This window comes from Copadichromis virginalis, linkage group LG18 (genome assembly GCF_057382275.1).
Source record: "Copadichromis virginalis isolate Kocher_CV1m ecotype Utaka linkage group LG18, C_Virginalis_male_GT1.1, whole genome shotgun sequence".
Lineage (NCBI taxonomy): Eukaryota > Metazoa > Chordata > Actinopteri > Cichliformes > Cichlidae > Copadichromis > Copadichromis virginalis.
In genome coordinates, this window is record NC_140635.1 from 5,455,272 (window position 1) to 5,468,190 (window position 12,919).

At 39.3% G+C, this 12,919-nt stretch overlaps 1 protein-coding gene across 3 annotated transcripts in view; it reads left to right on the top strand.

Moving 5' to 3' along the window:
- Nucleotides 1-12,919, top strand: part of larp4b (La ribonucleoprotein 4B) — a 59,010-nt gene that overhangs the window by 4,357 nt on the left and 41,734 nt on the right. For all 3 annotated transcript variants that reach the window (XM_085438036.1, XM_085438037.1, XM_085438038.1), the window contains exon 2: nucleotides 5,036-5,169. In XM_085438036.1, the coding sequence (XP_085294162.1) occupies nucleotides 5,089-5,169 (81 nt within the window). In that variant the 5' untranslated portion in view covers nucleotides 5,036-5,088. The remainder of the gene's footprint in view (nucleotides 1-5,035; nucleotides 5,170-12,919) is intronic.

Below are 12,919 nucleotides of genomic sequence, written 5' to 3' on the forward strand. Positions count from 1 at the left end.
GCAATTAGTGAGTTACTGTGCGTGATAGCAAAAACAGAATTAAGAAAAACTCAACTTGGTTAATATTTAGATGACATTTGATGAACAACAGCTCCCAGCGCAGGACGCAAAATCGTCATCTTTACTGTTTTTGAGAGCAGCACAGTTCACACAGTCTATTTTAGGACAAAAGCTGTCCAACCTTTCTGTGTATTTACTCTTACACAAACAAGGCAGAACATGTTAAATGTTTTAGCTGAATCAATTGGACTGATGCTTTACCTCAGTAACATTAGTATTACCAGTGTGAGGTTCCTGAAGTAGTTTAAAATAGTTTACATTAATGTCACAACAACTGTCATTTTCACAAGTTCTCCGTTTCCTCTGAGTGGTTCTTTCAGTTGATTCATATTTACATTTGTGGCTAGTGATCCAAGTTTGCATGCTTTCAACTTCATGGTGTGCGATAGTTTCTGACCAGAGTGAAAAGGTTGTTCTCACTACTCTAACACAAGCATTGCCCAACCTTTGGGCTAAACGAAGAGTATTTTAGCTGATATCACAGCCTGGTAGCTATGTCATTTGTTGTGCTATGGGTCAGCTTATATATCAAGTAGATGTAGATCTAACAGGCTCATAATATGATTTCAAGTTTCTGCACAAAAGTATTGAATTTAAAATTTGTTTATAAATTTGGCGGCCAGCAATCATGAAAACGACACAGTCCGGATCAAACGATGACTATTTTTGCTCCAGCAGGAAGCATTTGGTCCTCCACAAAAGCAAAGCCTGATCAGCTCGAGTCAGGATGATTAAAGGAGAGCTTTAGCTCGGTAAGATCTCTCTAGAGGAAGTAAAACTACTGAGGTTTCTGTAAGTGAACCTGTGGAAGGATTATTAGTGTTTGCCTTCAGCTTCTTTTATCTCCAGAGTGCTCACAGGCTTTCACATGGTCTGCTTTCAGCTCTGTGCCGCTTGCCTCGTAGGTGCAGTGCAGAACATCAGTTCAGCGTTGCCTGTTGCAGTCTTCGCCCCCATCTGTACCCCAAAAGCTTCCTGCAATTCATGTAACATGGGCTCTGCCAACAAAAATGGCTGTTAGGGTGTTTTAGGGACAGACTAACACCATTTTTCTTTTCTTTTTTTTTTTTCCTTCCTTAAGCTGTTTACCAAATAAGCTCTTACGGTGTCTGTAGTTTTAAATCTGCAGAAACCGTTTCAGACCACGACCCTTTCTGGAAGAGCTCTCTGAGGTGAGCGTGGTTCAGCCTCAATTGGAACAGGCAGTTGACCGAAGGGCAGCTGACATAGACAAGAATGAGACTTTCTGGCTTTAATCACAGCACCAGGGTTTTTTTATTTATTTATTTATGTGCGTGGTGATTTTTATCAGAGGTAGAAGTTCAAATCAGAACGTCAGCATTAAAGAGCAGTAGTTCGGAAAAAAGGCTGCCAAGACTTTGTTGTGTCAGTATGTCAGTCCTTTAAATGTGTGACAGCAGAAACAGAAAAATACATCACAGAGAATTTGGTACTGAAGCACACAAGGTGACATGAAAACCCAGAACCCCCACACCCAATCGTTGGGTACTGGCTTCCTATTTAGTCCAAAAATAATAAAATAATAGATTTTGCATGACTTGTCAGCTAGTTACACACTCGGGTTGTGTGCAGGTTTCAGTTGTCAAACCGTTTTTACAATGTTAGGTGCAAAGTTTATCACGCAAACAGATGCTTCAATTATTGATGTGAGTTGATGGAGGCTTGTGCTATGCCCCATTCATCACAGCAGCAGTGACACTGTGTCATTATGTGGATCAAAGGTCACCGGCTTTACAGCCACACCATTCTTTTTCTGCTTTGTATGCGAACACAGCGAGGGCCCGTGTCAGGGACAGGCGCCCGATTGTTGGGCGGATTATCACCGCTTTACAAGCAGGACAGAAAAGAAGGTGTTTCCAGTGGTGTTTTGTTTTGTCCCCCCCGTTACACTGAGGTCAAATGTTGTGGAAGTGATCATCCAATCGGGCCTTGGGGATGACAGAGTGATGTCGAGAACTTGACCTACAAAACCTCATGACGTTTGACTCGTGTATAAACAGAAAGCAAAAAGTGCAGCTAAGCGTCCTTTTTACGTGGAAAAGAATTCAGGGAGGCAGGACTTGATGATGTAAGTGTTTTGCTCGCATTTGTGGCTAAAAATAGATGCACGAGGACAATAAAAAGTATTTAGGAGTGTATGTTCAAATATTTAGCCAGAAGGATGGAGCGTTGTAGCACTGACAGGGGCAGTTGTTAAAGCCCATAAGAGTCCTTCATTAGACCGCCTGAAGAAAAGTGACATTTTTGGCTTTAAGGAAAAGCTGTTTGTTTAGTCTGCTGCGAGCTGTAAATTTGGTAAACTTCAGGTTTATAGAAGCTATCCAATCTCTCTAGCAGACTTACCTGCTATTACAGTTATTTTAAAGCTTTAATAACAAATATTGTCTTACACATTTAGATTTTAAAAACATAGCGGCAAACTAAACGGACAGCTTTTATTTTGACTTATCTTTGTGCGTTTGCTTTATTGCTGTGTGAAACGAGAGAGCAGTGGATGAGAGCAGCTGAAAAGATTATTTTCTTCACGTTTGTTGAGCAGTCGGTCCAGAAAAGACTGTCACAATCACGGCAGGTAATAATCCAACCAATGACGAGTGCTGCTCCTGTTAACTGAAGAAAAACATTTTTGTTTTAATGCGCCTGCTTTCACCGCCTCAGAGAAATGAGGCTGAAGATCAACCAGAAATTACACACATGATCTGTGTCAGTCTTATTGTTGGTTTATTATCAACCTTTCTGTTGAGACAGCAGATTACAACATTAGCATTAATCATTTTTAATCACTCACATGCTGCTAACTGATACAGACTGCAGTTTTTAGCCACATATGTGGAATATGATGATCATTGCCACCTTCTATGATACAGTCTTATCAGAATACTTCACTCATGATATGACAATTTAAATTTTTTAAATATTTTGCGATGAGTATTGCAATAACACATACTCTACTTTTTCACATTTTGTCAGCTGCATTCTTTCAACACATTTGAAAAAACCCCCGATCACATTCTTTTAACTAATTTTTTTCAGTGATGTCCTCAAAGTTTAACTTAGCCAGTATCTGTTTTATCCTATAAGATAAAGTTATCACACTTAAGCTGTTTTCTTTTCTTTTCTTTTCTTTCTTCTTCTTCTTCTTTTTTTTTTTTTTTGCTGCAAAAATTCGACTGTCACGACAACCTGCCATAAATGCTGCCAGACAAAGTCTGTGTGCTCTGTCTGCTATTGAATGGGGTCAAGTAGGCAATTAACTGTGATAAACCATTGACAAGCACATATCTGCTGCTCTCTACATAGACAGAAATTCACATTTAATTAATACATTTCCACTCTGCAACCTTGCTGTTCTATAGGCATATAAACCAGAATACAACTAGCTGGCAGCCTGTTGTGTTGAGTCCCCTTGAATCCTGGTCATTGACAAAGACTCATTTAGACTCATGGCAACTTGTTGGCAATCTGTCTCATTTATGAATTAGCAATTATTTGAAAGCTTCCAACAATTTTTCTGAGTTACTGCAGTCTGTCAAAGTTGCAACTTTGACAGTTTGTTGGTATTAAGATTGCCTCCTATCTGGAAATCTGTGCAATCGCCCTGCCATCATAAGTGGTCATGAGAGTGCAACAGCATCAAGCTCTGGGCAAACATTTTGTTACCACGAGTCTTAATCTGTTGCAGAATGTGAAAAAATTCAATATAATGATTTCTTTCTTTCTTTGTTTCTTTATTTGATTGGCCCAGATTATTGTGTTTCATTACAATACAGATTTTTGGTGTCTCTGTATAGATACAATACCACCATAACAAAATATTGCAATGCTACTATGTATCTTTTAAAAAAAATACCCCTAATAAAAATTGTCAAAAGAGGTTAAAAGTTCACTTTTTTTGTGTGCCCCACAAGCAGCAAATGTAGCAGGTGTTAAAGATAGAAAACTGTTTACTTTCTATGGATGCACCTGTTGTTTTCAACATAACTGCATGATTGTTCTATGCTGGGATGCACCATCACACACGTACATTTTTTTTTTTTTTTTTTTTTTTTTTTTTTTTTTAAAGTGAGAAAAAACCATAATGTTAAAATTCAGTCCTACAAGCATGAGTGCTGGTAAACCCATAAAAGCACGAGATAAACATCAGCACTGTCATCAGTAAATGTCAGTATCCACAGGCAGCAGGAAATGGAAAATCCTTTATTGAATGGGAATATAAAATACAAAATTTGACCTTGACAAATGCAACCGTTCAATAAAAACAACAGCACAAAAGAACAATTACACATTTTATTTAAATAACTGGCTAAATATTAAAGCCTGCATCGTTTAATGCAAAAATGGCCAAAACATGGCCAAACTGTCGACTAAACAAACAGCTGCTAAATATGAATCAAAGCCACGTTGTGTAATCGAGGCCTATAAAGTAGATGGGTCTAATTCGCCGGTTGTTTCTGTTATGAGTTTCAGAGCTTTTTGTGTTACTGTATTTGTATTATTGCTAATTGATAGCTTTTCTTGTACATTGGTGTGACATACTTTCAATGTGTCAGAACAAGCTGACGTTTGATTTTTCACATTTTGTCATCACGACTGTCTGAAGTGTCTGAAATTAGAATAGTGGCCTCCGTACATGTCATTAAGCACAGATTGAAATGGTTTGAACAACAGCATATTGTCAGTTTTGCCATTACAATTTTAAGAGAAACAGCAACGTGTTGGTAGTTTAAATTAGTGTAAATTAAGTCTGTGCGAGGAAAATATCCACACATGCACTGATTGTTATTCTGTCCATATACAAGCATTAAAAACAATTTGTGTGAAAAATCAGATTTAATAATGCAACTGTCAGACACTACCTCCTGACTCCTTTGTCTTACACATGTACCAGCTGATGATATGCTGATAAACATCCGTTGTTGACTCAGACTTGTTTGTCCCTTCTGCCCCCCTGTAGCTTACTTGGTGACACAGAGACTTCTCCCTGAGGAGCCAAGAAGCAGACGGCTCATGACTTCTGACCAGGACACGAAAGTTGTAGCTGAACCACAGGTGCAGCAAGTACAAGAGGCAAAAGAGAACTCTCATTTGGTGAGTGTAACGCGCAAACACTCGTGTTTTTCAGTTGAGCTTTACACCACTGTGCTGTTTTTACTGGAGCCACCTGCTCGGTTTGTTGTAGTTCAATACTGTTCCAGCATGTGTTGAGCTTGTATGCAAACACAGTCATTCAGGGAGTTGTAGCTGCACTTAAACTGAACAAAAAAGGTTGGAACTGATCCTGTTTTTGGTCTGGATACCCTTTAGCTGAAGAGCCAGGCATATTTCTTTGGATCTTTGGCCCTACAAAGGCGTGATTGCTGACTTTCAGCAGTCACTATTGTTGAGCGCAGAAATTTACATGCAAATGTAAGCAAACTTGGATCAGTTCTTGGCAGCAACTTGAGCAGCGCTGTAGACGGTGACTACAATGAAAGATTTTTAAAAACAAGAAAGAAACTGAGGTGGTGCTTAGAGGAGAAGGAGGGGTACACAGTAACACGCTGACCTGGCCCGTGTTCCTGTTCTGCTAAGTCAATAAAGTTGTTACACGAATGAACTGTACAGAAACAGTTTGGTTTATGTTGTTTTCAGTTCATTAAAATAATCCATTTGACTGATGGAAAACATGGCGCACAGTTTTTGGTTGCATCAGGGACATTTTCACACTGGTTTTCAGACAAAGTTTGATGTCTGTGTTAAGGATACACAGCAGCTTTTCATTAATATTCAACAAAAATGTCTTAACGAGGGCACAGTACTAAAGCAAATACATTAGGGCTGTAAATGAATATTCTTCGTATGATTATGTATTTGAGTGAGTCTTTGTAAAACAGATGTTTAAATGTGAAAATAATAGATTGTGGGGTAAACATAGATTTGAGCAGAGCCTTACCAGCTGGAGAGAGAAATTATTTTGTCCTTTAAACAGTGTCATAAGTCATAAAACTTTTTTAAATTTATTTATTAAGTTTTTTGTTCTATTAACTCTTTTATGCTGATTTTTATGTGTAAATAACAGTTAATTACTGCATGAACAAGCCTAATGATTGGACCCTTACATCTGATCTACAAACTGGCTCAGACCTGGAAATCACAATAGTTTGATTCTGTGTGGAGGTTTTGGATTCAATAATGGAGCCTTTACAGCTTTGACAGCATTTAATTAATAAAATTATTTTTGATGATGTAAGATCACTTTTCTTCAGGCCATATTTATCTTTTTTTGTAGCTTTTATTTTATTTGCCTTGTTTATCCATGTAAAGCACCTACACAAATGCTGAAATTAAAAATTAGCCAAAAACAAACACAAAAAATCAAGTTCATGTACATTTGAACAGTCCCAGGCCAGTGCAAGTCTGCCTCTAAGCAATTTATTCAAAATCCTTTATTTTAAGTCCTTTCTTTACTTTGTATGACAACCCTTTGTCCCAGTCTTGGAGAAAGTATTCTTTTTTTTTTTTTTCCTGTCTGAGCTTTCACATCAACAGAATCTCCTCAACAGCAAACACCTCATTCTGTAGCTTGGTGTTTCAATCCTTAGTCAGTGTTTGGTGATAATTTTCTTTGCTGGTGTCAGATATGTCCTTAGGATATACGTCCCTTAAGACAACTCGAGTATAGGATCTGAAATGATCTTGGAATCATATATTTCAGAGTCTTTCACCAAGCTTACCTAGAGCTGAATGAATCCCAGTTTTATTTTCCCAAATGTGAGTGTGGTTTGGTTCCACATGACCACATTTTCATAATTTCCAGCATGGCTGTTTAGTGTTTGTCTGTTTGCTTGTAATTTGGAGCATTAAAGTTAACAATCTGGTTCTTCCAACTAAATTCCCTCAATTTCAGTGATTGTGTTGTTGATGTGGTATCAGATCTCTTCTGGGATTTCTTCATCCAGGTCCCGTTTGAATTTATTTTTCATATATAAGGTTATAATGTATGTCAGATGACAGACACTAGTGTGGGAACTGTTTCTTGGTAAGATGTTCCAAGTGTCTTTATAACAGGATGCATTTTAGCCTAATTTATCTTTATGCCATTTATGTTGTAATCCCATATCATGGTTTTGTACACAAAGCCATGTTTATAATTTTTAATTGTAGGATTTTATATGTGATGTCCAGATCACAATCCTTATAGTTTGTGTTGGAATAAGTGAAAAACCTCTGCATTGCCGCAGACAGCCTGTAATAGTTTCTATGCCCTTAGAAACCAATGACATCATAATAGATTTTACCTGAATATAAATACTATACAATCTGTATTTTATATTAAAGTGCTGCCGTGCACTACTTTAGAGTTGTTCTATAATGGGCGTAGCAGTAAAGATACTCTAAAGGTCAGTATTCATGTCGCATTTTCATAATGTCACATGAGTTGTCACAGTGAATTATCTTTTGTGGGGATGGCTTTGGGGCTGTACCATAACATAAATTCTCAAAGTATCGAAATCTAAAAAACAAAAACCTCTTTTTCATATGTAACAATGGAAATAAATGTAATTTAATTTTAAATCTTGGAATATTCAGTTTTTATTTCTGGACTTTGGATTACCTGACACATTTATTTATCTCTATGGATGTATTTCATAGTAAATCAGCCAGAGAAAGTTTAAGTTTCTTCAGCAACAGCCTGCCTACATTAAACTACATTGGGGGGTGGGGTGTATCTCAAACCAGCCAAAATGGCATCATAGCTGCCACAGCCTGCTTTCCACTGCAGCTGATTTCCCACACTGATTGCATATAATAGATGACTGTTCAATAAAGAATCGGGAGGCAAAGAAAAAGGCAACTCTTGTAACTAAATAACCATGACCTGTTTTTGTTTCTCACTTTTCATGGGCCTGTAGCAGTCCTATTGATCATAGCTGTGACATTTTATTTCTCGTTGAAGCGTGAAGGCCAGACACATCAAAGTTTGAGTCCTGTCTTTAGGTAACATGTTATTTTTTTTTTTTAGTAAAATGACTGAGTGGGTCTGACTACACTGTTTTTCTATGACAGATGCTTTGAAATGTTCTAATGTAATAATCATGGTTTTCATTTTTACACAAAAGGGTTAGAAAACTAATTTAAAAGTCCTCATCGGTTTAAAACTCGGGATTGAGTCTTAAGTGGCTTTCCTGCTTAATATTTGTAAGTTAAAAAATAACACAGTATAAACAGATGTGGTTTCTTCTTTTTAAACACAGAGAAATATCTCAAGTTCTCTACACGTTGTATATTAAAGATGAATCACACCGATCAGTCAGTTTCGTTCTGTGGTCTGCACTGACTGAGCCGGTGCAACGTGTGAAGTGTCATTAACGTACATCTGGGTGTGTCTGAAATTGCAGAAGGTCACCGTGGGTGTCAAGCAGACATTTCCATTATCCGAGTTCAAGTCAAGCATAATCTTTGTTTGCCTCACAAAGATTATGCTTCCCATTAGTACTGTTTTGGAAAATCTTCCGAGGGAGGTGGCACCAGGATTTGTGGCCTCTTAAAGCCTTCCATCATACAGAATAAACAGTTGCATCTTGTTGCAGTCATCGGTCGTTTTGCTCTTTTCACACGAGGTTAGGAAATGTAAATTAAACACACAGTTTAAAAATAACACATTAGCTCTCTGCTTGAATTTTTCCCCCCCAGATCTCCCACAATATTGTCTATTGGGACAACCCTATGGCACACAATATTTGTGAACTAATAACTCCACGTTAATAAAATATACCGCTGAACAACCTGCTGGGTAATGTTAGTTCGCCTGGTAGCCTAAACAGTCTGTGCTAACAGCTGTGAAAAGCTCCATCCATCACAAGGTAGATGTGACAATGTAGAATGATATGGAGAGCAGAGATACTTTAAATCAGCCTCAATGCCCGGTGTCCTGCAGGTTTTAGATCTCACCCTGGATTAACACGCCTGAATCAAACGAGTAGTTCATTACCAGGCCTCTGGATAACTTCATGACATGTTGAGGAGGTAATTTAGTCATTTAAATCAGCTGTGTCGGATCAAGGACACATCTAAAACCTGCAGAACACCGGCCCTTGAGGCCTGGAGTCTCCCCCCCCACTCCTGCTATAAATCAACCTATAAGAGGTTTGTTTTTTTTTTGTTTTTTTGTTTTTTTAAATCCCGGGCAGGGCAGTTGCTCCACGCAGAGCATCTGGGGACCCGAGTGTTGTGCTACGAAGCAAGATCAGTGGGTTCATGAAGTATGTAGAGCTTCTCTAAAGGTGGACTTCACTCAATCATTATAGCAGCTAATGCTGAACACAACCAAGTCATGATTAGGGATGGGTATTGATAAGATTTTCACGATTCGGATTCCATTTTCGATTCTGTTTAACGATTCGATTCTTTATCGATTCTTTTTAAAAAAGGAGAACACTAAGGTCGATTAGCTTAGAACTTTGTTTTATATCTGCTCTTTGAACAAGAGAGAAATTTAGGAGTAACATGGCCTTACAAACCCAACAGTGAGATCTTAAAAGATCCAGCCTACGGCTCTACAATGGGGTGTCACAGGGTCCCCAGGAAAAAAAAATGTAAATGTAAAATAATAAAATGAATATTCTTCTGTAGCAATAACAAAGTATAACATCAATTATTCTGTAGCAATTACACAAGAATATCCAGTAATGTCCCTGCCTACAATTAAACACATTCACTTACCGAAAATCGGGGGAATCTGCTGTGGCAAATGGGTGCAAGCCTTTTACCACAAACTTAGTCTCTGCTCTGTGACATTCGTCTATCCCGGCCTGAAAGGAGACGCTACCAGTAGACTGCAGTGAGAACTGCCAGCATCTGAGCCAGACTCTGTCTGTCTCTCTCATCATGGTCACCTAAATGCACAGTAATGGTTTTGTAATGAGGCAGATCGCGCTAAAAACACGACATTCATTTAAGGTCATCGCGGGTTTTGTGAGCAAATGCTTTTGCATATTCGTAGTGTTTCGTTTAAGGGAGAAAGCATCTACTTTGCAAGTATTGCAAGTTGCCCTGTTGTCATCCGTTCTCGCAAAGTATAACCAAACTTTTGAGCGTTTGAGCTTAGGCACCGTGTTTCCTGCCAGGTAAATGACGCTCCGCAACGTGGTGACGTCATTCGGGGCGACTGGAATCGATAAAGGAATCGTTTGCAAAAATGGCAAAAAATTCCAAGGAATTGAAACAGTGGGAACCGGTTCTCAACAAGAACCGGGTTTCAATACCCATCCCTAGTCACGATGAGTTTTTTTTTTTAAAGTCGCCTAACAGCAACATATCTTCTCAAGTCTTTATGCTTAAAGTGTAATATTGATTCTCAGCTCGGCAACCTGTTGAGCCAGACCTCACTAACACCTCTAGATGAAGGCCAGCACTAGAGCTGCAGCACTGCAAGCTGCATGTGTCACATCGTCCCTGGAATTTGCATGTAGCTAGGTGTTGATGTAGAAAATGTGTAAATGTTTTTATGCTTGGTCCTTGTCTGTTGCCCAGTATTAACACTTCATGAACTGCAGCTACGACAACACAGGTTGGAAAGTAATTATTTTAATTTGTAGGTTTTCACTGAGAATAATTAATCAAACTTTATTTCACTTTGATTTGGTCTAAAACTGAAGTCGTTTTTCTTTGCTGCAAGAAAGACACATGCTGTCACCTTTTGCTGTTTATTTCAAAGCTTTTTAAAGATCACTTGTCTTACTGCTGACATCTTTGTTTGCAGTAGACCATGTTAAGCTTTTGTTTTTGTTTGTTTGTGGAAGTCGTGTTTGACCACCACCAAATTGATACAGTAAATAAACATCGGAAATCCAAAAAGGCTTATAAGGATCCATATTGACTTTTATATTGGTGTGTACGTAAACTGAATTGTGGAAAAACTGCGTCTCTTTTCATTATACTTCAACAGTACTTATGTTTGACAGTACTAATAGCCCACCAGCATGGTTATTTTCACCCTGAAATGCTGCCACTCTGCTCCTTATTTATATGCTAATTATTTTTCATTGAAAACCTTTGGACGTGCATTCAAAAAATACATTTCAAATTTAAACACAAAATGTAACTGGACCTAATATTTTTCCATTTCTGATCACTTAACATTGACTGTTCCACAAGCCTTTCGGATCAGGAAGTGAGAATGAAAGCATCCCAGATTTAAAGCCTGCTGCAAGGGAGAAATACTGCCAGAGCTAAAGTGGTTATTCCTGTGTGTCTTCCTTTTATCGGTGACTCTGCATATTAGCCCTCAATCTTGTCCCCAGAGATTCCTCAGTTCATCTGCACGACCTCTATGCTTTCGTAGGGAACTTCACAGCTCTGCAGGTTTGATTGACAGCAACACATGCGAGCCTGTTGGGGCTAAATGTGGTCACTGGGGTGGGATATTACAGCAGGCTCTGACCAAATACTGGTAAATTCTGGCTGTGACAGTAAATACGCCTTCTCTGTTGTCCACTTAACCAGCTGCTGCTTTTCTCAGGCCAGACGTGTCTGGTTAGACTGAAGGTGGGCGGTGAGGTGTAGTAGCTGTGAAAGCTAGATTTAAAAACATAAGTTTCCTATTCCTCCCCCGGTTGGGTCGAACTGTTTTCCTGAGAAGCGTTTGTGCCACTTTTCTGGTGTGGTGTCTGGCTCTCTTGGCTGGTGGTGCTACACGATTATTGGTTGTATTAGGGTTGGGCAGTGTGGTCCAAAAATAACATTTTAGTGCTTGTATCCTCAATGCAGGCAGAGATGTACAGTGGGGCAAAAAAGTATTTAGTCAGCCACCGATTGTGCAAGTTCCCCCACTTAAAATGATGACAGAGGTCAGTAATTTGCACCAGAGGTACACTTCAACTGTGAGAGACAGAATGTGAAAAAAAAAAAATCCATGAATCCACATGGTAGGATTTGTAAAGCATTTATTCGTAAATCAGGGTGGAAAATAAGTATTTGGTCACCTCAAACAAGGAAAATCTCTGGCTCTCACAGACCTGTAACGTCTTCTGTAAGAAGCTTTTCTGTCCCCCACTCGTTACCTGTATGAATGGCACCTGTTTGAACTCATCATCTGTATAAAAGACACCTGTCCACAGCCTCAAACAGTCAGACTCCAAACTCCGCCATGGCCAAGACCAAAGAGCTTTCGAAGGACACCAGGAAAAGTATTGTAGACCTGCACCAGACTGGGAAGACTGAATCTACAACAGGCAAGCAGCTTGGTGTGAAAAAATCAACTGTGGGAGCAATCATCAGAAAATGGAAGACATACAAGACCACTGATAATCTCCCTCGATCTGGGGCTCCACGCAAGATCTCATCCCGTGGGGTCAAAATGATCATGAGAACGGTGAGCAAAGATCCCAGAACCACACGGGGGGGACCTGGTGAATGACCTGCAGAGAGCTGGGACCAAAGTAACAAAGGTCACCATCAGTAACACACTACAACGGCAGGGAATCAAATCCCGCAGTGCCAGACGTGTTCCGCTGCTGAAGCCAGTGCATGTCCAGGCCCGTCTGAAGTTTGCCAGAGAGCACATGGATGATACAGCAGAGGATTGGGAGAATGTCATGTGGTCAGATGAAACCAAAGTAGAACTTTTTGGTATAAACTCAACTCGTCGTGTTTGGAGGAAGAAGAATACGGAGTTGCATCCCAAGAACACCATACCTACTGTGAAGCATGGGGGTGGAAACATCATGCTATGGGGCTGTTTTTCTGCCAAGGGGACAGGACGACTGATCCGTGTTAAGGACAGAATGAATAGGGCCATGTATCGTGAGATTTTGAGCCAAAACCTCCTTCCATCAGTGAGAACTTTGAAGATGAAACG